Raw genomic sequence first — 26,709 nt, 5'->3', positions numbered from 1 at the left:
AACGGTTCATCCTCTTAATGTCTTCAGAAACATCAGTACTTATTCACAATTTGCTTGTGGTGACAGTTTCTTGAAACGCAACCTTTCATTTTCAAATAGGACTGAATAGAGAAGCCACATAATTAACACACCTATTAAAACACTCCAGAAAGAATACAAACTCCAGAGTTCTCACAGCCCATGTACCACGGAAATAGTCACATGAGCAAAAAGCACTCTCCGCTTCTTAATACCAGAGTTATTAACTACACTTAACACCCAAGTTTGTAGCATGGGAATACAGAAATAAATGTTGCAGTTAATGTTAACATTTAATAAATGTCATGGTTAATATTAACATTGAATTTTTGAGCATCTGCTGGTGTTCTTTAACTAGAAAGGTTTCAGTACGCTCTTTTGAAGATTTCCAGAAAAGAAAAAGGAAGACAAACATGAGAAGTCCCACAGGACAAAAACGCAGGATGTTCAGATCCATAATCTAAAGGAGTAAGCAGGCAGCATACTGGGCTGTTACTATCCTGTGACCACAAAGTCTACGGGAAGCTGCTTACAGCTTTTGTGTTTTCTGCCTGCATATAATTTTCAGTTGTGAGCCTTATTATTAGGTGACTGGTCAGTCAACTATGACTCCAGAAACTTTAAGAAATGTTGTTCCCTGTAAAGCTACCACAAGAAAAGGAATACAATTTATTTTGCCAGCTGGTCCCACAACTATTTACTGGACAGCCATAAATATCAGGAGCCAGAATACCCAGTGTGGATCCTGTACTTATTACCACCGGCACACTGAAGCTCAGAGCTTTATCCCAGTCCTCCCCAACAGCAGGGTTACCACAGAGAAGATGGGGCATGGTCACAGGTACTGAAGACTTTTTCTCAAGAATAACTGACCTTATACTACTTCTCCTGGTAGGGCATATCCCCTGTTTGTGGGGTTTATACTGGGAAGAGGAGAGAGGAGAACGAAGTCTGTCTGTGTCCTGCTGGGAAGCTCTGCCCGTTAAGAAGGGCCACGCAATACACACTCTTTTGAAACACATTTTTTAAACCTTGCTGGGACCATAGCTGTCTCACTGCTAAGGAATGCCAGTGTAAGCAATACTGCTGCTATTTCAGACCTGAAGAAGGATTTGTCTGCCTGAAAGCTTGTCTGTTTTTTTCTAACTGTAACAGCTGATCTAATAAAAGATACTGCCTTTCCTTAAAAACCTTGAATTGCATTACTGTTCCCTGTTTTCACTGAGGTTTGGATCAGGCTTTAACAGCTGATTCCGTACTGTTCAACAAGCAGTTGGCACTCGTGGAAAGTGTCAAAGAGAACATAAAGGGTAATAGCAAATTTTACAAAGGAAGAAGAGAGACTGCAAATAAACCATTAGCCTACAGGGCACATTCAGAATAAATCAGCATGGGAAATTAATCCAGATCAAGCAAGTGCCATATCAAGCATGAGTATAGTAGCAGATTACAAAACAAAATAAAAAAAACATGCTGCTTATGGGCAGCTAAGTGAAGGACTTATTCAGTTTTAAGGGTTTTAAAATGTGACATATCATAACAATAATGAAAGAGTAAATTGAAGTATCATTTGGGATACATTTTAGAGGCACCATTTTAGATGCTGGTTAGAGCCAGTTTCTTAGTGAGATTTTTTCAAAATTCCGGCACTTGCACTACAGTTTCTCCACTCCAGTTCCCACTTGTGCACGTACAATTCAAAGTGCACTGATCTGTGTTGCAGACAATAAAACCACCATCCACTCTAAAAAAGTTTTCAAACTCAACCCTTTTCAAAAGTAAAAAATGTTACCTTAAATCTAGACAAACTAGAGAAATAAAAAGTGAGTACTCCTCAACCCTCCCACCACAATAAAATCGAACAGCAGATTTTTTGCTGGCCTGCTGGGCACTGTTCAGGTCACTCTAAGCAACACGAACCAGTGCCCCCTGTCCATGCTCGGCACATCTCAGTTGAGGTCACTGCTTGTATTCCCAGGTGAAATTCCACTTCAAGTCAATGAAGCTGTAAATGTTTATACGAGAAGCATACTTTTTTTTTTTTCTTTCCTAGACACCCTGTGCCTCTAGATCAAAGTCTTCCAGTACCAACGTGAAAAAGGAGAACATATTCTAACAAAGAAACCCAAGGGCAGCGAAGCATGCCTTTTGCTACTCACAGACCTTTTTGCTCCTCGCACATTCACCACATGAAGTGCAAACCTCACTTTTTCCTATATGTACCTCTCTAGTTTACCTTTCCAAACTCAGAAAATATTTCATGTACGGCAGGGATAAAACCTAATGTTTTTTGTGCTAAAAACGCCATGGCCGGGCCTGAGATGACACCAGAGGAGGGCTGTGCTCACATCTTGCTTGGCCACAGGCTTCCCCTGCAAAATTAGCCTAAAATCTCTGCATTTCCACACAAACACCACAGTCTCTGCTGGGGTGGCAAGTACTGCTATAATGCACACAGCAAGAACAGACATAAACGTAAAGGCAGATAAGAAGTGCCTTGTCCATCAGCCTATGGCTGATACAAGAGCGAAAGTGCTTAGATGCAGAAAGCAGACAACTCACACAGCATTAGGACACACCTTAGCCCACTGCACTGAGGATGTGCCTGAGCTCTGGCTGCTGCCAGATGCCTTTGCAGTGGTAGGCAGCATCGCTCCAGGCTTTGCTTTAGGGCCAGATCTCTGGTCTGAAGGACTGACTCTGCAAATAACGATGTAGAAAGCTCAATGCTACCCATACAACTACTCTTGCTGGTTTTCTGGCAACTGCTCACATGCTTAAGGTCATTGCTTGCAACGTACTCTTCAAGAACAACTTGTTTGATACATAGCAAACAGTATTTCGAAGAGGAGCCAGCTTGTTTTTCCCACAGGTGATGGGGACCACTGGCCCCTTTAATGGGTATCACAGGTTCCAAATCCTTAACGGTTTTCACATGCAATTAGTTGCCGTAAAGACAACAGGCATCTCAGTGGTTATCAAACCAAACGATTTAGTCCTTTGCTCTTTCATCTGCCCAGTCTCCTTTTCGTAAGGTTTTTCTTTGAATTTCAGTTATTCATCTACTTCAGGCTGCCAGGAATGGATGAAAGAATACTTTTAATCTATGAGGCTCACAGATAATTAAATTAGAGGCCTCAGTCTACTCTGGAAAGCTGTTTTATATTTTCATTAACTCAAAAGGGACATTTCAATTACATTCCCTGTTTAGCAAACAAATTATATATTGCCAGCAGACTCCACTGCAGCAAGTATCCAAATGTGGCCTTTCACAGAACTGCTGTGAAGGGAGCAAGTTTACACTTACAGTAAGAGGTTTAAACCCTTTTTCCATAGCCCCTTCCCAAAACACAGAGCTACCCTCCCTCACACAGAGCACAGGACAAGCAACGAAGAATTTTCCTCAACTTTTTCTTGCTGTTTTCTCTCCTCCCTCACTTATAATTTCTCTGTGGTGACAAGACCCAGCTTCCATGGAGGCTGGGATATGTTTTGCTACGTATTCCTTGTCTTTCCACTGCCTTTTGATGAAGGACTACATCTATGTTCAGAATAAATTTGATTCATTTACAGAAACTACTTGTCATTTCCTGAAAATAACAGCTGAGACTGAAAAGGATTTTTGCAAGATGAACAGCAGCAATGCAGAAATACATCATGCAACCCCCAGCATATGCAACAATGCTGGTAATTCTGTGAGCTCATTTGACAGGAGGCAATCTGCAATGCAGGACTGGGTGTAAGTGACAGCAGTAGGCAGAAGATATCAACACCTCCCACGCCACAGGCGGATGAGATGTGTTTTGCTGCTAAACTTTGTAGTTTTAAACAGGAAATAATGTGCATATTGTTTAGCGGGGAAAAAAAAAACAAACTACTAATGAAAATCTGTCTGGTTCTGTTCTTCTCTGCTTTGACCTCAGTGACAGCTCAAAGGTGGCTTGTGCCATTATTAGATCTGTATTACAGTCAGCGCATACACAAAAATCTCCCAAGGGCAACAGTATTTCCTCCTGTGAGCAGTGAGCGAGCAATGCCGTGGTGCTACTGCTGTGCGAGCAGCCAGAGTCATGCAGGTGGGAGCCACAGCTGGGACCACACTGATCCACCTCTGCTATCCTGAGCAGAGCTTGGGCGTACACTGGTTGCTATAGTTACAGGTGCTGCTGAGTATGGACTGGACATCCATTCTCCAGACAGTTCTGTTCAAGTCTGAACTCCTTCTAAATACCCTTTAAAACAACAAGATAGAAGCCAACTCTTCTCAAAAGTAATACAGTCGACCACATAATCACAGCAATATGTTCAAGCCAATGTCCTAACTCTCTGGACTAATAGGATTTTCAAACAGCTCTGGCTCACATCCAAATACCTCTAAATGTCACAATAAGCACCTCAGTCCTCTTTACTCACTCATGCGAGAATGGCAGGTGATCTGAGACCTTTCCTACAGCCAAAGAAGAATGTTAGATCCCAGTTTTGTAACAGAGGTTTACTCCAGAGCTCAGTGAAGTCAACGAGAGTTTTTCTAATGACTCTTTAGTGTTTGGACTAGGTGCTTGGGAAACAAGCCTGTAGGGCTACGTCTCCCATGTTACAGAGCAGATTGAGCCAAATTATTCTTGGAGGTGCACAGTGAGGGAATGGAATTCAATTCTCACAAGTTGAAACTAGGGAAATTCTGATTTGATACTGAAAGAAACTTTTTCAGTATATCACGGTGGTCAAACAGTGGAACAGACTGTGACATGTCCATCCACTGAGATGCTCACAACATGACTGGGCAAGGCCCTACGAAAACTGGTCTAGTTGGCTCTGCTTAGACCAGGGATGTTGAACCACAGTAACTCCCTTCTAACCTGTATCATTCAATGAATCTATGAAACATTGTAAAAAATAAAAGACGTAATTCGGATTTGGATCAGAAAGTCATCATTTTGGCTGCCCCTGGGTTAAAGTCGGTTGTATAATTATTCCGTACACATGCAGTTTTTCATGTGTATGTGTGGCATGAATGTTGCATCCACATGAATGCACTAGTCATATAAAATGGCCATTGCAGCTTGAGGGTCTACAGGGTGATTTGTACCTTAAATCATTTAGAGCTGTATAAAATGTGTATCCCTGTTCTTCCTCACTTGTAGACTTGCTTTGCAGTATATTCCTTGCAAAAGATAAGGATCATAAGGCAGTGGAAAACCCAGCATCATGTAAACTTCATTCACTGTACAACATACCTTAAGTAAAAATATATTTTACAACTGCATGAGAAAAGCTTAAAATCCTGATCCTCTTTCTTCTCTTGATCCACAGGTCCACAGACACTTGCTAACTAAATACACAGAAATCTAACTCCACGGGACTCAAAAAGGCAAAAAATGGTAATTCATCTCTTTTATAAACCTCCACCATGACCCAGGATTATTTTCCAATGCATAAAGTTGAGATTTGAAGGTCCATTAGTAAGAGTTTTTTCTCAGTGAGACAGAAGACTCTACCTTTCTGATAATGTCAGGAATCTTTCCAGGGAAGAGTAAACAGGCAGTATGCACAGGAGATGGTAAATGCCCCACACAATTTGTTAAAGATACAAATTGCTTTTCACCTCAGAGAAGGTGAAAGGAACTCTGCTGTGGTTTAAGAACTATTCTGATGCTTCCTGAGTAAAACATGTTCTCTTCTATAGCAGCTTCTTCAGACCATGAGAGCACTGTCTGAAATTAAACAGTGATAATTTATGATAGCAAGGCTTTGCAAACAGTAAAGGTCCACTCCTGGAATAATACAGTATTGAGCTAAATTATTTCTGTAGAGAGAGAAGCCTGAACTTTGCCATCTTTTCTTCTTTTTTCTTTCTTTTTTTCTTTTTACTGCTTCTCAGAAATTGCCAGGGGAGAGCAGGGAAGGGAGAAGGACATTTCATCACTCGAGGGCTGTGGCAAGGAAGGCCCAACCTGTATGTCCCAAGGGCAGAGACAGAAGGGAAGTCAGACACATGGGAAGGTCAGAACAGCCCAGCTGGCACTGGCAACTGAGGCTGATCAAGAGATAGTGGACAGGCCAGCTACAGTTCAACTGACTTTCAAAGCCAGTTTGACCAGGAACAAACCTGTGATGGAAGGTGTCACATTTTAAGTATTGCTTGTAAGAGAGGCACAGGGCAAGGAGTGAAAAAAAAGGGAAGGAAAGACCATTGAACTCAGGCTTTTCTAATCAGTTATACTGATAGAACAAATGAATGGAAAACCTTAGAGTGGGGGTGAGCACAAAGCACACCCTGCGAAAACAGAGGTGATCACAGCAATCCTCTCTTCAAGCACACTCACACCACACATTCAAGATAAAAGTTAAGATGCTATTAGCAGACACTTCCGTATATCTTGTGTGTTCATGCATTTTGACTACACATGGCTTACCTATGGGCTGTCTGGGATCTTCAGCCTGCAAGTGAGGGTGGCTGTAAACTTGCTTTCTGAAACACATCTCATGAATATAGCCCAGAAAGGTTGGTGTTAGCAATTGCCTGAAGTTTAATAGATATTTAAATAAAAATTACAGAATTAAAATATGGGATGCAGCGTACTTCTAATAAACAGCTCAGATGTGGGAGAGATGAGCAGCTGTGCTGTTTCCAAAATAAACACTAGATCTTCAAGGACAATAATTCTAGTACTAGGGGAAAATATTGAACTGCTCTTTAAAACTGAGCAGTCATCTTCCTCCAGTAAGCCAAGCTTGCCCTAGCAAACAATAAGAAGGACCATGGCATGGTCTTGTATTGTCACCTTCAGTTACAGAGCCATTTTGCACATGAGGGTCAGCCCCAGAAGAAAAGCTATTATACCTGTGAATAGTTTTGAGTTAGAGGAAAGAAAACAGACAAGGAGCTTTGGAAGCTCTACCACATCTCCTGTGCTCAGTAACAGAGGAAACCAGTTTCTCACAGGTATGCTCCAGGATGCCAAGACTAACCACGATTCTCTGCTATGCTCTGCAAGTTGCTATATGCCAGAGTTTGGCTGTTCAAGTCAGGGTGAAGCATTTTATGAGGGAGTTCATCACCATCAGTGGAGTATAATGGTAAATGTACAGGAGTAGAATCAACGTAAAGACACCAGAGTTTCAACTCACTGTCTCTAAAGAGTCTATAATTTACAATTGAATCTGACTTCAGCTGATAAAGTGGGTACCAGGTTAGGATAAGTGAGCAATAATACCTATTACCTCAAAAGATAAACACGCTACTAAGAAGGACAACCATATTCTGGGCTGCATCAAAAGAAGCATGGCCAGCAGGTTGAGGGAAGTGATTCTCCCCTCTATTCTTCTCTTGTGAGACCTCAGCTGGAATACTGTGTCCAGTTCTGGAACCCTCAACGTAAGAAAGATATGGAGCTGTTGGAACAGGTCCAGAGGAGGGCTACAAAGATGATCAGAGGGCTGGAGCACCTTCTCTATGAGGACAGGCTGAGAGAGTTGGGCTTGTTCAGTCTGGAGAAAAGAAGGCTCAGAGGAGATCTTATAGCAACCTTCCAGTAATTGAAGGGAGCCTAGAGAAAAGCTGAAGAGGGGCTATTCGTAAAGGCTTGTGGTGATAGGACCAGGGGGAATGGGTATAAACTGGAGAGGGGCAGATTTAGACTAGACATTAGGAAGAATTTCTTCACAGTGAGAGTGGTGAGACACTAGAACAAGTTGCCTAGGGAGGTTGTGGATGCCCCATCCCTGGAGGTGTTCAAGGCCAGGCTGGATGGGGCCTTGGGCAACCTGATTTAGTGAGTGGGATGTCCCTGTCCATGGCAGGGGGGTTGGAACTAGATGATCTTTAAGGTCCCTTCCAACCCTAATTATACTATGATACTCGTATTTTTCAATCCAGTAGAAGTGCATCTGTTTCTAAATCATCGGCCCAAGAACAACTGTCAACAGCACCGAGTCAAACATGAATGCTGCAGGCAGAGTTTTGATTTGAAAGCAGCTTGCAGTTTTTAATGATAGCTCAAACATGTAAAATGCCATTAGTAATTATTACGGTGTCTGTTTGGTGAAGGACAGGTAATCATCAATGTCTACATTAAAACTACAGTGACTGAAACGTGTCCCAGAAGATGTTCTGTTCCTTTCTTTATCACACTGTCTTTCTGGATATTCAGCCTCAGAAATGATGGCCCATCACTACGGGTACCTTTTCAAGACTGACAGATTTGCCTACTTTAGTCAAGGGTCATTATAAATCACAAATGCTGCAAGAAAAAATAGTAGGACAGCAATACAGAGAGAACAAGATGTTTCTTTGTCATTGTTATTATGTTGTCTCAAGGAGAGTCTGGAACACTGTGTCATTTCGGTCTATTGTGTCATTGATCAATATTCAGTAATACTGATGGACTGCAATGTAACTAATGACCTCAAGCGGACGACTGAATTCGCTACATGCGGGGCACCAAAAATGTGTTACCTTCAAAAAACACTGATAAAATCTATATGCTATGCTTCATCTACTGGAATTTGGAACATGCTGAGAAATATTTGGAATTCTTATTGAAAAAGCAAAAATTCAAGAAGGGAATAATTTGGCTTAATATTGAAAAAAATGTGGACCAGCCACAGGCTCATGAACAGTTTGGTGAATCTAAACCTACTTATTTAGATGCTTAAATAAAGATCGATCACAAAAAGTTCCTATATTTGTCTTTTTTATGCCATTCAATTATTTGAGACCTTATCTTTTTTTTAAACTGGTATAAACAGTCCATATCTCTGCACAATAACAGATCTCCACAAGCTATCAAAGATACTCAAGGAATACACCTACTTCCTTGCTGGGGAAGAAAAGGAACTTAAATAGAATTTGTTTATCAAACTGAAAATTTTCTGACAGGCAGGATGTTTCTTTTTTCCCAGAGAAACCCAGCTCAGCTCCAAGAGACCTCTGCCCACCAAACAAGTGTCCAATTTGCCACATGTTGGCAACCTGTGCAGTCAGCTGGAAAACCATCCAGTGGGTCTTCATGGTGGATCTCAGTGCTGGAAGATTTCAGGGTCCTAGTAAAGGCAGGGAATGAATAGTTACTCCATTTAATATCCAGTTTGCTTTCTTTCACCCCTTAACCAGGACAAAGTTGAATTTTAACATCTTTGCCCTTTCGGATAGCTTTGTTTAACTTGAGATTTGTTAATTTTCTAAGGAATGGGTAAGAAGACAAATAGGATCTAATCAAAAAGTTTCATTTTCCACACTAAAAAGCTGAGAACATTCTTGTTCTGCCTTTGAAGAAGCCTTAAGCCAGTGACTGATTCAGAAGTGTGAATGTTCATAGTCACAGAAAGAGGGCTGAAGATAACTTGAAAGATTAACTTATTCAGCCTTTGCTCAGGAAAGGACAGACTCAGCTCCCAAGATTTGACTAGCCTGTCCTGTAAGAGCTTCCCTAACAGAAACCCCCAGCTGCTCTGACATAGTCCTTGGAGAGTTTCACTATTAGGAAATTGTTGCCCACAGTGGATCACATGCCTGGCGATACTGTGATACCATTAAGTGCTTGGGAGACTAACAGGAAACTCAAATTCGGTTATTTTGTAGCTTTGTCTTTTTAAGATGGTCATTACACCAACCCTGTAAAAGCAATTCAGGAGAGTGATGGTTGCAGAGGAAATGGGTAAGAGAGAAGAATGCAGGAGAGAAAGTTCAGACCTGTGATTTGCTGGATAGCTGTCACCACTACGTATCCGGTACGTGAAGAAATGCACACACATTCCTAATGTTGCAAAAATAATCAAAAAGGCAGTTTTAATATGAAACCAGTATTACCAACTCTATCCACCCAGAGCTCCCATGGAGATGTCAAGTGGGGCTTGAAAATCAGTGTGAGGTTTGCTTGGTACTTAAAATAGATTTTTAATTTTTTCTGATCCATCTAGGCTTTTTTTTTGCTTTGCGGCCATTCCATGGTTTCTAGCTTTTCGCTGTGATTATGAATCTACAATAAAAATGAGAGCCCACCTTTCAGAAAACCTCTTTATTTCAGAAGATGGTTACTAGAAGAAATATACCTCGAGTAAAAGTATTGAAGCTATGAGGTTTGGACCTATGGTCAGGATGTGAGCTGCCACTTCTCAAGAGGCATCACTTTCTCAGACCTGACATTATAAGATTTATATTTTTATATTACAATATCTGCCAAGATCAAAACCGAGGGGTTTACGGCAGCAACTCTTTTAATTAATCTACTATCTATGACAAAAGCGTAGCAAATATTGAAGGGCACGTGTTAGCAGAAGCTATGAATATCCAACAGAGCCATACAAGGAAGACAAATATAAAGGACCTTCTACTTGGCAGTAATCTATACTGAGCTCTAAATTAGCCACACAGGACAAATGGATTTAGTGCTGTGCCACATTATTTCATCTCGATTATACTAAAAGATACACAATTAGGGCCATCAATCTACAGACCCAAAGCCTACAAATATCAGCAAATTACTTGCTATAAGCTATGCAATTTTGAAAGCTAATGCTCTTTATCTGGTTGCAATTCTCAGTGTTTCATATTTTTTTAATGATCACAGCATTTAACTACTCATAGGACAATTCTACGGAGAACTGAATATTCCTCTAGCAGAAAAACTTGAGAGGAATAAAGTCAATTTCCAAAGCTAATATATACAGATTGCATGTACAGGTTATCTCCCTGGGGCCAGGAAGGGAAACTCAAGTTTCAGATTTAAGAATTATCCCTAAAATACATAATTTAATAAAATAAAGAATTCCTGATAAAGACACTACACTTTTACAACACTTAATGAACATATCAGACATCCAAAGAGAAATTATTTTTGGCACAAGACACATACGATCTCATGAAGCAACTGATTTCATCAATGGAAGACACTTTCCTGCTGTCAGCTAATAAATCACCTCAGCCAGTAAACGCCAGCCATTTACAGTAAGAACTGGCTGAGGGTAACATGAACATCATACAGCTGCTATAACTTCTGCAGCTACAAGAAAGCGAAACTCCCAAGAGGACAAACGTGTATGAATATTGTGAAAATGACTAATGATACCTAATTCTACCCTTGGTATTATAAGTGTATTTGCACTGAAGTCACTTGGAAATTTTACAAATTATTTCTTCCAGTTTTATTCCTACTATGAAGATAAATATTTGTCTTTTCATTGAGATATCTTTCATAGTTTGTACTGCCTAAACATCTTATGCATACTGGTATAAAAAGTCTTAAGTAACTCAGGTAGCACCAGCATAAAACTGCAAAAAGAAAATTAGAAACCATGTACTTCAGTAACATTGTCATATATAAATATTAATATAACCCGTTTTAGAAATATAGCAAATGAGATTGGATATTATTCCAGTGGTTTCATAGCAAAATTTCTGGATTTTTAAATACCATGTCCTCACTGGGTTTTTTAGTTTCTTAACCATATGGAAAATAGTCAGGCACAATTAACTATTTGTCAGAAAACAATCTATTAATTAACACCATTCTGTGGGAATGAGCTAAAAATCATGTCCTTTGCTTGCCAAAAAGCTTGCATTTGTGCTTCATGTTTGTGCTCAGAACTAAACATAGCTACAGATACGCTGCTTGACATAACTGACCAAGGGAAAGAAGAACAACTGCTGCTGAGGTTTCTCAGAACAAGCAGCCAGTGAGATTTTTCTAAAGATAGGTAGGGGGGTCAGCAGGGCTTCACCTCCGCATCTCTTAAAAGTCTTTGCTGACATATCTTTGATTAAACCGGTCAGAAATAGATTAAAACACAATTAAGACAATGACATTTGTGGCAGGGCTTGAAAGAGAAAAGAAAGTGAGGAGGAAGAGTAAGCTATAATGTTTTCTAGGCCTAACCTTAAAAATATAAGACCTGACTTCAATTATATTTATATCCATTTAATTCTACTGACGTCAATGGATCTACTCCCAAATTATGCCAGATGGAAATCAGGCTAGCTATTACCACATATTCATGCATATAACCAGCATCCCTTTAAAACTACCGTTTATTCAAAAGCATGTCCCCAGGCAAGATACATCCTCAGATAACCCATATAAAGCCAGAGGAAGGGGCAAGCAGTGATGGTGAATGCCAGGGGAGAACTTCAGAGTGATAGAGGAGGAAGGGAAAGAGGAGATCTGGAGCAAAGATGCTTTGCTGTCTTCTCTACATGTGCATAATACCTTCATAACCTGCTGCTGAATCCCGGACACTACACAAATAACCTCTGGGCCTGATTCAAGTTGATACTGTGGCTATTGGCTTTCCTAGCAGAAAAGTAGTCTGTGAGCTGTTACCTCTGAGATTGTTATTCTTATATTTCATTTTTTAGTACAGAAGCCTGCAATGCTGCTGCTTCCAAAACTTTGAACCTCTTTGCAGGTCCATGCAAGGCTACAGGTGCATAATCATTATCAGTTAGTAGTCTGCTCCTCATAACTGTTCTACAGAATCATTCACTTGCTTGAATGTGATTCTATAACGACAACCCATTCCTTCTACTTGTGTTTGCAAATAGCCAAACAGCTGTTTCAAGTTATTTGAAGTGGTGAGAGGCTGAGGTTTTACTTAATGATGCCCAGGCTAATGGCAACTGATGATGTACATGACCTTTGATGAGCACAAACAGCCATTCTATCTGATCTAAAGTGAAAGAAGACAGAGAAGCTAAAATTCCTCCCTTTGACGTCTCCTGGCAACTGTGAAAACTTAATCTTATAGGGTTATGAAAGGTTCAGAGAAGGCTAGTCTTATTCTTGCCAATAGGGGATTTTTCAACACCTTCCAGCCCGTTCAACAATTCGTGTATCTGTCTGCAGCCAGTGGTCTCTGCATGGCATTGATGGGCTGTTCTTTCCACAGCCATCTTCCCACAGGCTCCCTTAGCTCAGCTTCATCTTCCAATCTCTTCCAGTGCTGTCCCACTCTTCCCTTCCCCCAGGCATGACTTGTCTTTCTGTACTTGTCCATTTGGCTATGTCCCACAGGAACAAAAACCACAGCAGAGATACAACGTCTGATGTGTGGTTCCATGTTTCTCCTTCCTCTACCTCATCTATTCAGATGGTTAGTGTTTGGAGCAGGATCTACTCCTGTCAGTACTGTTTATGTTGCAATATTGCACCATAGCATTACAGGTTTGGCTAGTCCCTAGGGCCTCTCATACTAATATGATTACCAATATTATGTTATTAACCACAACAATCACCACAACAGTCATTTCTGCACTGTTCCAAATTTCAGACTCTTGCAACAACAAAGCAAGAATCCAACAGCAAGTCAGCTCATCCTCAATGACCAGGTTTCCCTGAAACTGCAAAAGCAGGAAGTCTCAAACAACACATCATATAAAAGGTTCTCACACTGCCCTGTGCATCTCCACGCTGCTCCTTTGCAGTACTTGAAGCTTCTTCCATCTCTTCCTGTTGCCTTTGCCTTGTTAACACCTGTCTGCAGGTTTGGATGTATAGATTTAAACCTCTGTTTTGAAATTTCAGGTGGGAGAATGTTAAGTGTATTCTTTAACCTTGTGATTCAGGGATCCAAACAGAATAGCAATAGAAAGCATTTTTTAAGTGTGAATGAACACGTGTGTGTCTAAACCTAAAGTTTAAATATTCCCCCACAAAGAACCCTGTGGAAAGCCTCATGAGATGAGATGAGGATAGAGAAAACACCATAAAACACTACTTTTCATAATAATTCACAAGTTTTTCATTGTGTAAACAAATAAGTAAGCTTCTATTTCCATAGCAATCTTCTCCTCAAAGTGAATTTCTTAGTGTCATTTCCATAAACATCACTGACATCTCCAGTATGAAGCACACAAAAGAAACTATACCCATAACACACATTGGCAGCCTACTTTGGCCAGTGTCTATTTTGAACACAACATCAACAAATGAATGTTCGCACAGAAGCATCTGCTCAGTAGAAATGTACAAATAAAAAAAGCCCCAACAATAATGTGATACGCTCACATAGCTTCAGGAATCTTCACTGCAGCTAACAGTCGTTAGCGTCTGGTGATTAAAAACCCAGGTGCTTCCTTCCAGAAGGGCTACTGTTACTGCATGAGCATCTGAAACTCAGGGAATCCAAATAACATCTGTGAAAACCTTTGCTAAGTCGATTTGTCTTCAACAGCAACTTTACCACATCGGGAGAAGCAGGCCCAAACCCCTACACAGAGTCTCCTTCTGATGTACACCCAAAGAAACAGCCACTTTGGCTCCACAGCCTTTTTTTGTGCCCTGACTATTGATCAGGTGCACTGTACAAGCCCACATGCCCTTCCAAAGGTGGGGGTAAAAATCCCTGTACTTAAAAAAAATGTTCAAGGATATCCACCTGGATCCTCGAGATCTTCCTCAATAGTTTGGAGTTGGTAAGAATGGGTGTGCTTTTGCTGAAGTTGCTGGAGTTAAACCATTCTATTTGTACCTACAGACAGGAAGGTTCACTCTTCATAACAGCGTGCCATTTAAGCACTACCATTTTTTAGGAACTTCTTTTGACTGTTCTGATCCCCATCTCCAAAAAATTTAATTTCTATCACTTATTATACCTGTGACTTTACTGCCACTGTCTGACTTTTCTGAAAAAAAGAGTAAGCCTTATCAGTAAAACTGGTAACACAACTGGGTTAGAAGACAATACTGTCACCATTAGACCAGAAAAAGCCATGGTTCTGTGGGACACTTCAGCAAGGGCAGCTCTAAAATGGATTGCAGAAATTTCCACGGATGCTATTACATGGTTATTACTAAGGGTGGTGTAGCACGTCTGTTCAAATTGCATTATTTCTGTGTGTCCTGTGATAGTGCTGGAAAAAACACAATGTCATCCCAACAGGTTCTGCTGTGAGGTCAGGTGTGTTGTAATAGTACCTAACTTCTCTACTGCTATGGTACATCTGACAGGGTAAGTCCCCAATACATCAACTGAATGTGAGACCAGTTCACTTCTCCCAATCTCACCTTCTCCAGGACTTGATGCTGCATTTACTGACTCCTGCCATGGGAAGTCTATCAGGAATGATGCAGAGCTGGGGCAGTTTCTTATACATTTAGGGAACTTTGCTCTTCCAGAAGATCCTGATTTGGATTCTCTTACCCACTGATGCCCCCCTTCTCACTCTGTCCTGTTACATGTCAGTTTTCTCTCTTGCATCCAAAGTTGGCGTAACCAGCAGGTCCAGGGAGGTTATTCTCCCTCTGTACTTGGCACTGGTGAGACCACACCTTGAGTACTGTGTTCAGTTCTGGGCCCCTCACCACAAGAAGGATGTTGAGGCTCTGGAGCGTGTCCAGAGAAGAGCAACGAATCTGGTGAGGGGACTGGAGAACAGGTCTTATGAAGAGCGGCTGAGAGAGCTGGGGTTGTTTAGCCTGGAGAAGAGGATGCTGAGGGGAGACTTTATTGCTCTCTACAACTACCTGAAAGGAGGTTGTGGAGAGGAGGGTGCTGGCCTTTTCTCCCAAGTAACAGGGGACAGGACAAGGGGGAATGGCCTCAAGCTCCATCAGGGGAGGTTCAGGCTGGACATCAGGAAAAAAATTTTCACAGGAAGGGTCATTGGGCACTGGCAGAGGCTGCCCAGGGAGGTGTTGAGTCACCTTCCCTGGAGGTATTTAAGGGACAGGTGGACGAGGTGCTTAGGGACATGGTTTAGCGAGTGTTAGGAATGGCTGGACTTGATGACACAGTGGGTCCCTTCCAACCTAGTCATTCTATATTCTATGATTCTAATGTAAACACAAAAGATTGCATCTCTATGCACTCTGGATCTTTCCATTCGATGTCACTTGATTTTCTGTTTGAAGCAGTAACAGTCCTCCAGCCTTTTGATCAGTTTTCATAGCACAAAGAGGAAGACGTAAAACCGTGTGTGACCCACAGAAATCATATTTATTTTGTGTCTGTTTGTCCCCTGCAGCTGGTTATTTAGGGATAACATTAAAACTGAAAATGTTGCTTTCTTATGTAGTTATTGTGCAACTCTTCCTTCCTTTCTTAATCCTTCAAGTGAGGAAAACAGCCAGAAGAAAGAGATTGTGCAGGCTGGGATTTTCGTCCGTCTCTCCATGGAGATGATTAGCCAAATCCTGTCTCTCTCTAGAATTACAATTGTAAAATGAGATCAAAATCTGGCCCTTCAAGGGAAGTGTTACTTTTGGAAGTGACCAGAAACAGCTGTTTTCAAAACCAGTGATGCTGGCTGTTTTTAGTATCTGAACAGGTCTTATGAGCTTTTACTTGTGTACTTTTAGGAACTTTACTTACAGGAGAACTCTGCTTAAGTAGTGCTAAACAAGGTATCTGCTGATAAAAAAAAAAAAATATAGCAATGCTCTCAAATTCCTTGGAATCCATGATAATCATTAGGTAGTGATCTCTGACAAGGTTAAATCTAATGTTATTCAATGGTTGTTCCCCCAAGTAGATTCCCTTTTGGAAGTAAAATCACTATCTTACTGTTTAAACATTTAGGCTTTCCTCTCTATTTCACAGTTCATAAAGCACCTTTATGGTGTTGAGATTTCTGTTTTTCCTGAACAGACAGAAGATGGTTTGTTTTTCCTGCTTTGATTAAATCCTACATCCCACAAGCAGTGAACCCGTGATACTGCTCTACTGTTCTTAATTGTCTCTGTCTATTAAGATGCCATCACTGTATGTCTTTCCTGCAGCCCCAGCACGATTTTGCTACGTGCCTGGCATTAGCACTGCTGGGGCTGAGGTTAATGTGTACACCGTACAAGTCATTAGCTGAGCATAACTATCGGAGCCAAAAATCAACATGATTGATCCAACAATATGTTTGGGCTTGGGACCGAGACTTAAATGAGGTCTCACCAAAAGCAAAGGTCAGCAACTTGGCACAAATTTTGCTGTGCACAGAGAAAGCTTTTCTTTCAAACTATTCATCAGGCAAGGTACAAATGACAACTAATATGGGCCTCATTAAAAATGAGAAGAGGAAACCCCTTGGAGAGGGCAAAGAGGCTCCCTAGCCATGAATCTTTTTTTCAGTCCTTTCCTAAAGCTTTTATTTACGTTACAGTAAAGACAATATGGAGCTTAAAGGTAGCTGTGGGGCTTGGGGTTTAGAAGACTCATTAGACTAATTATCTTGATGCACACTATCAATTACTGTCCAGTTAAGCAGAGAGAATAACTCTGCAGGCAGAAATAAATCTTCAGAATTGAAGGATCTGGGGCAAGGGAATAAAAGGATCTATTTTTATCAGCACTATTATTTCTTTTAGTTAAAACTCCAGTGTCAAAACATTTCCCATCTTAAAATAACTAAAATAAAACAGATGCTAGTTTAAGAGTGGGAGAGAGGAGAGGAATTATATAAGAAAACTTTCCGAATGTGGATTTGTTTTAAGTATAGTTCTTACAAGGATTTCACTCATAACTCAAGCACTCTTGCCACAGTCAGGCCCTGAAATCAGTACTTCAAAATATGCTATTTTACATATGGTATCATGATGTTCTTTCTTCCTCAGTAACCAAGGCTGTTGAAAATGCTATTGATACAACAATTAGGCTGTATGAGAAATACTTCCCTGCAGTCTCTAGAGTTGCTGTGTTGCAATATAATTGTCTAATGACACATTTTTGTAAGAGCTGCATTATGGGTATCATTTTATTTTTACAGGATATGATAATAAGGTAAAAGGCTGGCATTAATAGCCTTAGGAACCTATTACATAAACAGAGGTGAAGGATTAAAATTGGACTGGATTTGTAGAGTCGGCATTGAGTAATTGTCTTGTCACACTGAAAACTATAACACACAAAATTTTCCCTCTCCAGTATTTTTTTTTAAACTCTCCTATTCTTCTAAAGGTCAACCCCTCTTTCCAACAGAGAACACAGTTTCTTCTCAAGGTATTTTTAGAAAATCTGTTTATTTTTCTCGGTTAACAGTTGTTTGGCTAAATATGATACAAGGGATACATTGCTTCTGCCTGTACCAGCAGTAATACTCTGCTCTTCTGCAACAACCCTCAAACATTAACCAGCTCGTTTGTCCTAAAAGCCTTGTGGATAGAGACAATGCACCTCTGATTGAAAGCTAAGTGGGTGAGCAGGATGGGGCAACACCATGCAAAATATAGGGTGAAAACCCAAATGTTTTCCTCTAAATTAGTGCCCTTTTCTAGGAATGGCTCTGGTTTTGCCAGGAGTTTTCTCCATGGGGATCAGTTGAGGTTCTTGGGGGGGCAGATAGAAGTAGGGGTTTTTAATGGCCTATTCTACTGCTTTCTAATGTATTATTCCTGTCATTAATCAAAAATCTGAAATAGGAGTATTGTTGTGCTAGGAAAAAAGCTCTGATGACTGGGATGAAAGGAATTCATACTGGGCAGAGCCTGAAGGTCAACGTGCCCCTAATGGGCCCCTCCATTCCCCCGAAGGTGGTTTTTAACTTCAGGAGACAAAACCAGCAAATAAGAACACAGTAACACGGTAACTTTGAACAGAGAAAACACACCTCAACGGGAAACTTCATGTTTGGAAAATCTTGGATTTTCTAAAATTGGCAATCCTTTTCCTTGCAAACTTCTTACTTACAGTCAGTAAGCAGAAAAATGCAGATGAATAAGCAGACACAGTGCAAGAGTATACCTCTTGTAAAACACTGTCTTTCTCAGCTCCCACTTTGTTGCAGAGATATGTAGTCAGAGTATATCAGCTCAAGGGATGTAAGAATAAATCTGTCTGTCCCATACAACTGAAGTAGGATCTAGGGGTGAGCTGGGTGTCCAGAGCACTGCCAGGTCAGTGCAGTTGACATGAGAGATACTCAGGGCTTTGCTATTGCTCTGTACTTGCCTTGTTCCTTTTTTCAGCTGAGTTTGCCATAAAGCATTGCCTTCATAGCAGCCTTTCTACCTAAGGTAACAGTTCCACAGCACCTCTAAATGCCCATGATGAGCTACACACCTTTCCCAGCTAATGTGCTGGTCTGCTTTCTCTTACCCTGCATCTCACAGCTGGGTAAGAACAGGCGCTTCCCTTTCCTATCCCATCACTGCTGAGACCCTGCTTGCACCAGCAGAAGGAGGCAAAAACACACTGGGACAGAAGGAGAGTAGCTCTTTTGGTGTTTAAGTACTTGAAAAATCTGGCAAGGACACCCTCAGCTCTCCACTGACGGCGGGGCTGGATAAGGATTCAGTAGAGGACTCTGCTTCCTTATGCAACATGTCTTTTATCAAGCAGAGTTGCACTTAAATCACATTTGAAAACCAAGGAGCATCACTGTCTCCAGTTCCTTCACTGTCTTTCTTGCAATATTTCCTTTCAGAGGCTGAGAGAAAAAAGAAAGCCTTTCACCTGCTTCTGAAGGAAGGAGACCCAAGTCTTCCTTCACACCATACCTGTATCTTTCCTGTTTTTTTTCCCAAATGAACTCAACTGCAAATGTATTCAAACATGGGCTTTTAAAACTGTGAGACCCCAAAAGGCGAGCCGACCCAGAATATGCACAAAGGATAGTGGACCTTTTTGGACAGATTCAACTGCAGCTGCAAAGGTGAAAGATGTAGAGGTCCAACCTCCTGAAGAAAAGCCCTTATCTACAAAAATCTAGAAAATTCCTTGTCCATCAATATCCAGCCCAGCCCAGCAAGACACAGTACAGGTTTCAGTTATGTAGAAGAAAGAGTTAAGCATCCATGCTATGGCAGCCATGCCTTGCAAAGTGGCTGTGCTTGGGACCACGCTGGGACGTGCTTCAACAGCCATCACCTGTCACGCTGAAGGAACAGAGATAAACAGCTCCCACACCCCGGGGAGGCAGCGCGCGCGCGCGCACACACACACACACACACACACACACACACTTCCTTTCAGCATCCTCTCCTCCTTCCAAGCTACAGCCCATCACTTCCCTCTTGTACCCTACTCCAGGTTTGTTGGTGGGACATCTGCAGAGGTCCCTTTGGCAGCAGAGCCACAGGACCACCACATGGATCCCACCTGTGCTCTGTGTCCTCCCCAGCCCATGCAGGCTCAGATGCTAAAGCAGGAGTCACGTCGCTTGGCTCACAACTTCTCCTGACTCAGGAAGGGAGAAGTTAAATACAACTACATGGCAGGATGACATTAAAAAGGAACTTTCTCATCATTCCTGGGGTTCATAGGAACAGTGCTAGCAACATGCTCTATTTTGTCGAAGAAGTTAAGTCAGTTCTTAGGACAGTTAGATCAAAACTGAGACAGAGGGAGAGCAAGCAGGATGTCAATACCTCTGCTGGAATCTGGCCAGAACTAACACAGCCCTCTTGGGAAGGGCAATGGGATGTGGAGGGACCCTGTTTACACTTCAGTTCAATTTCTGTAAGAATAATTTAGCACCTGAAGGCTACCACAGGCACTATGGTGCTCACTCACTATTTAACTGTGCCCTCTAATTAGCTGAGAGAGGGGTTTTCCTTCACTACAACAAACTGTACTGCCAAAATACAGACTCAAGCTGAGGTCCTTCACGGACCTTCCTACCATTATATTCCAATAACTTTTCATTATTTATTTACACTTACTCTTCTTTCCAATTCCCTCGCACTGAGCCCTTCTGCCTTACTTAGATTTATTGTTTGCTTGGCTCTCATTGGCATGGGAAGAAATAGCACATGTGTCTAGGATAAAGACTGGTAAATCCTTTAAAACAGTAAGGTGAATGAAATGGCTGCTTTCAGCCCGAGTCTGCCTTAATAGATCCATTAACTCAAGGCACCTAAAGCAAGAAAAGAACAATGTTACTACTGATGAAAGTGGCCTGTGGAGGAACCTCACTGAAGCTGGGAGAGGAAATTACTCTTCATGCTATTTCAGGTTTACGTCTTTCCTAAGAACGGGCTGATTGTTATCCTAGATAATGAAGACTGTTAATGTAATTAAGCACTCTGTTGTGGTTTTACAAAGCAAACAAATAAGTTCTGGAATTAATAAGCTGCAAGGTTAAGTGACATAGGGCAAAAGCAGGACTCTTCATTTGGATGCAAGTGCTCCACAGCAAGTAATTAGCTGGGATATAAAGGTACAATTTCTAATTCAGGACACAGAGAAGATTTTCAAATGTGAGGTATGTGTAATGTACAAAAGGTCAGATCAATTTTAAGATTATGACCAGCTGCAGGTTATCAATATGAAAAGTGAGGTTCTTCTCTAACTACTGAAACAGGAGGCCAGGACCAAATTGTCTTGCTGTTCTTCCTGTGCAGTAAAATCCTGGGTAGGATTTCCAAACATGCCTAGATAATTAGTAAAGAAAACAGAGACTGAAAGAAAAGAACAAAAACATTCCTGCAGAGACTAGAAATTGCAAAGGAGACCACACTACTGGAATGTAATTTCCTTGCAAAGAAATTAGGCATCTGAGTAACAGTTTTCTTTACAAATGCCCATGTTTCTAGCAGGTTATTTATCTGGTTAAACCATATGCTGTTCTGCACTCAGGGTTAAGGCACAGTACAATGCAAAACTCACTACAGTTTCAGCCTAAACACACACAGTTACTTTCTAGGGCCAGAATACACACCTGGGGATTAGTACAACCCGAATTTTATTCCTGAACACACTGCTGGTTCAGTCTGTGCAGCCTGATGAAGCAACTAGTCCAGAGGATGAGTTAGACACTGTCTAAGGAGGCATCCCTGTTTCCCAGTCCCCACCCCTCTGCCATCGCCTCTGGCTGGGATTTGCATTGTCATAAAACTTGCAGAAAGCTAAAGCTACCCCACCAAAATAATGAGTTTTCTACTATCGTAACTATCTGATCTTGGTCAGGGTCAGACAAGCACTGCTGCCACCATGATGGAAGAGCTGGACAAGCTAAGAGGGTTGATGGTGGCAGCCCCAACCATGGACGTGGTCATGCCGGAGGTTTTAAAATGCCACCTAGCAACTGCTGTATTTCACTGGAAGGTGCTTAAAATCATATATTCACAATGGTAAATAAAGGTAAATTTGTTTAACTACATGATGGGTTGGTAGTTTTCTCATGCAAAGACATTCTAAGCTCACTTTTATAATTTGGGAACTATATAAAATTCAAAAACTGAAGCTTCTCTCACATTCTTTGAAAACTCATTTGTCTGTGATGAGAATAATAATGTGGCTCTGTTGCTGTCTACTTATTTTGCTAACCAATGAACACACTTCCCAAGAAAACAGTAAAACAGAAACATTTTCATTTCATACTGGGGAAAAAAACAACCTCGGATACACTCTTATGTCATCTGTCTAAATCTTGTTTGGACAGCTTGCATGGCTCACAATCTTGCTGTTATCATTACCTCCTCTGAATTAGAGCGAGAGTGGGAAGATAAATGTAATACTTCAATATACGGCCTGATACTGAAGATCACTCTGCTGTGACATGTCTCACACTTATAGCTTTAATATAATGATATGGTTATCTAAGGTTTGAGGAGACTGAACGGCCTGCAATATATTAACATGCTTTTCATTTTGGAGATAGTGTCACAAGCTGAAAAACAACTCCAATTCACTGTGCCACTTTAGTTATTTTCCCTCCAACATCAGGTGTTTTCTCCCCTCTGATCCCCACACCAGATATGTGGGAACAGCGGCACACTTGCCATGCAAAAGCAGAACAATGTGAACAGGAATCAAGTGCTGGGATTACAATCCAGTGAGAAAAGCCCATAAGGGCACTTTTTCTGCAGCCTCAAATATTACCATTACAAAAGACAACTTGCACAAACTCCTATTTTTTAGCTTCTCAAAGGAGCTTTGAGATAATTTTAAGAAGCCCACTGCCTGTAAGACATTTTACATCCTCAACAAAGAACAGTCTCCGGCTGCAGAAGTGCTTTTTCTTTCTTCCAAGCCTACATTTAAAGTGTCACTGGCACAGCAAAGACAGGGAGAGATGCAGAGCTCGGAGTTTCATTTATTTAAGCTTTTTTTTTTTTTTTTTTCAACTGACCCAGCTACAAGCCTGGCGCCTGGCTACACCTTCAGCTTCCTCTGAAACCAGTCATGCTGTTGCTTGTGTGGCTGACAGCTGAATTGGCAAAAGCTACCTTTGCAAAATCACTTTTGCCAGAACACCTTTTTGTGTTTGCATTACAGAGGCAAAATGTAGATAAAACTTTTGCCAATAATATCTTGGTCTACTGGAACAGACGTTACAAAGTGATAAACTAAACTACCATTTCCCCAGTGTTTTAGCTCTCCTGTGCAAGAGATGAATTCGCTCCTCATGAAGGATCTCAATGGTAGGTGAACAGGCGTGATGAGAAAAGCAGTAATGCCTGTTTCAGGTTCTCTATAAGCCACAGGATATGTAGAACTATAAAAAAGTGGGGAAAAAGAAGGTGGAAAAGACATTTCTACAAGGTTTGAAAACATTCCTGGAAAGAAGAGGGGCAATTAACACACATATGGAAAAACTCCTCAGTTAGCATGCCTTTACTAACTTCTTTTTTTGTATTTGGTCACTAGCTATTTTTACATGGACCATTAAAAAAAAGGGGGGAAAAAAAAAGAAAATATTAAACCCCAGGTGTAGCTGCTCCTCCCACTTAGCACACTTGCTAATCCCACAGGTCTTGCTGAAATGAAAAGACAAATGCAGGAAAGAAAAGGTGATGGGGAGTGTACACACTTCATTACAAACAGGTACTTGGTTACTGTGACTTAGTGACTAATATGACTCCCTAATCCTTAGCCAGCTTCAGAAACCTATTCTGTAAGGTCAAGGTCAGGGCAACGTTAGTGCCTTAATAAAAAAGGGAATACAGCACCTCCAATGACTGCTTTTGGCTGGTTTTCTCCTTACTTGTAAGAATGCCATAGGGAGCATTTGCTTTCTTAAAGTGATGCAGAGCTGTTTGCTTTACCTGCAGATCCTCACTGCCCACCCTGGGGCACAGCCAGGGACCTGATGGTGGACCTGTGAGATGGTGGTTTCCTGCTGAAGGCCACAAATTTAGGGCTGTTTGCACAGAGAAGTTCAGTGAAGGTGGAAGAACCCTGTTAACACGCAATTGCTTAGTACCTTAGATAACCTACTATTTATTTTAATGTTACCCACCTGAGGGAGGCTCCGCTAATGAATCTATTTTTGTAGTACCATAAAGGTTGAAGTTTAGAGCTAAGTTTAGAGCAGAGCCATATAAAAAAATGTCAAACCAGGAAACAGCTTAATGAAAGCAGAGAGTAATCACAGCAAATTATACTGAAATTTCTATGGGATTACATTTTCCATTCCCCAAACAAGCAGAGGAATTCATCCCACTTAGTGTTGTTCCATTTTGTTGAGAATTCACTGGAAGAATACGCTATGTAGGTAACATAATGCAATACCATAAAAGTCTGTCTTAAAAGCTACACTCTAAGATGATTTTCAAAACAGATTTCAGATTTCTTCCCACTGCAGTCCATGGAAAAAATAGCAAGATATGCCACAAAATATAACTGAGAAAAAAATTAATGGTAATATTAGGAGGAATACAAGAAAGATGTTTTATTTTATGGCTACTAATAATTAAGTCCCTTTCTAAACTCCAACGTTTACCAAAAACAGCAGTAGATGTGGAAAGGAAGTTCAGCCCAGGAGAAGAAAGCTGGTATTCCTCATATGCTTCCAAAAATCACTGCAGAATTTAATCTCACACCACTGGCAAAGTCTGGTTTTGCATGAGGAGCATTTAGGAAATATTCTATGGTTAGAACCTCACCTAGCTGCCTTGAACACCTCTTCAGAAACCATACACATACAGTTTGCATATACCTTCCTCTCCCACCCTGCAGATTATCTTTGTTTCACCTAAGCCTTGCAGCCCATAGTCCAGTAACAAAATATAAGCAAACTGACATTGCTTTTTACCATATGTAGTGATTTTCTCTAATTGTCAACATGTCAACATGAGAAGATGGATGGTTAGTTTAGTGCAAAACACATGTTGACTTTTGGGGTAACAATGTCCCTGCAAATCTCTCAAGGCTAATTCTTGATGACAGCCACTGTAAATACACTGGAACATGCACAGAGCTGCAGCCTGGCCCTATTAAAGGCAATGCAAGTTTCACCACTAAATTCAGCAGACCTTGAACTGGTCCACAATGAGTAGCATGAAATAAGATCTCAGTCCACAAAGCAAAAAAAAAAAGAGGAGAGAGAAGTATGTGAAAGGGATACTGTGTATTAACTGTGAGGAGAGGAAATTCATAAACCAGAAGCCTGATGTGTCTGCCTAAAATGGCCTGTCAATATTTCACATATATGCTCTATATGGTCTGCTATGGAGCAGTTACCCTTTCAGAGGAGAGGACTTGCAACAAAGAAAGCCTCTTATAATCAGCTTTTCTTAAGTTTATAGAAAGGGATACAAAAGGGAAAACAAGATTAAAGACCCCGCAGCGGTATAGTTTTAACCCCAAATTATTCCTTAGAATTTTTACATTTTTCTACAGCACTAAGCCACAGAGTTGTGCTGTCCTCCCTGCTCTGCAAGCTCGGAGAGTGGGACAAGAAAACACACAAAATCTGCCCTAAAGATTTTGCAACCTTTGTCTCACTACAAATGGTGTGGACCGACACACGTTTTGCTAAAAAATAATGGTGTGCTTTCTTAAAGGACACTAGATAGAAATATGGCTCAAATGCAGAGTGACAAGTAAAGAACAACCTCCCAGGTGCAGCAGGGTCACGACCTTGTGCTCCAGACCACGCCCAGCTCCTGCAGTCAGGCACAGCAGAGGGATGAACCATGGAGAAAGTAACTAGTAACTTCCCAGGCTGGGAGTAGAAAGGTCATACACCTTAACAGGAGACATAATAGCAGAGGAACTCAAGGCTCGTGACAGATTTTGTGACTCATGTCCAATGCCTGAACTTGGCACATCACAGAATCACAGAATTGTCTGGGTTGGAAGGGACCTTAAAGATCCTCTAGTTCCAACCCCCCCTGCCATGGACAGGGACATCCCACTAGATCAGGCTGCCCAAGGCCCCATCCAACCTGGCCTTGAACACAAGAAGAAATTCTTCCTTATATCAAGCCTAAATCTCCACCTCTCCAGTTTATACCCATTCCCCCTCATCCTATCACCACAAGCCTTTATGAATAGTGCCCCTCCAGCTTTCTTGTATGAAACTTTTGATCTCCCAGGGAAGTCTTTGCTAATTAGTGTACAGAAGCAAAGGCTCAAGGGACCTTCCAGTTTTTTGTTTGTTTTGTTTGTTTTTTTTTTTTAAGAAAAAAAGCACAGAAATTGGCACATTAAGAAAAGAAAGGTCCTCATGGAAAGCTAAATCAAACCTCAGAACCTCATTTAGCCTCTTTGCCTCCATACAAGGCTGAATTCAGTAACAAAGAGCAAGCAAGAAACAGAGAGCTTAGAAATAAAAATGAAAATAAAAATGTTTTCATTACCTTTTCTGCAAGCCAGCCTAGATGCCTAATCTCTCGACTTCCAGCAATCCCTGTTTTACCCAGCTGGTCTCTGACCTCTGCAATCACCCTGGGGATGAGTTCATTGACACTGGAGTGGATGGCATTGAACCAGGCTTGGGCTGTAGCTGAATCCTTACTCCTGAGCACCACGGTGTGCTTGGCATCAGGTGAATGAACTTCAATAAGTCTAGAAAAATGGGGGGGAAAAACATTATGTTCA

General features: G+C 41.2%; 1 protein-coding gene across 1 annotated transcript in view; it reads right to left on the bottom strand.

The window, feature by feature from the left end:
* Positions 1 to 26,709, bottom strand: part of SNTB1 (syntrophin beta 1) — a 109,909-nt gene that overhangs the window by 16,431 nt on the left and 66,769 nt on the right. The window contains exon 3 of the mRNA XM_009568778.2: positions 26,469 to 26,676. Within this exon, the coding sequence (XP_009567073.2) occupies positions 26,469 to 26,676 (208 nt within the window). The remainder of the gene's footprint in view (positions 1 to 26,468; positions 26,677 to 26,709) is intronic.

This window comes from Cuculus canorus, chromosome 2 (assembly GCF_017976375.1).
Source record: "Cuculus canorus isolate bCucCan1 chromosome 2, bCucCan1.pri, whole genome shotgun sequence".
Lineage (NCBI taxonomy): Eukaryota > Metazoa > Chordata > Aves > Cuculiformes > Cuculidae > Cuculus > Cuculus canorus.
This window is presented reverse-complemented; position numbering and strand designations above follow the sequence as displayed.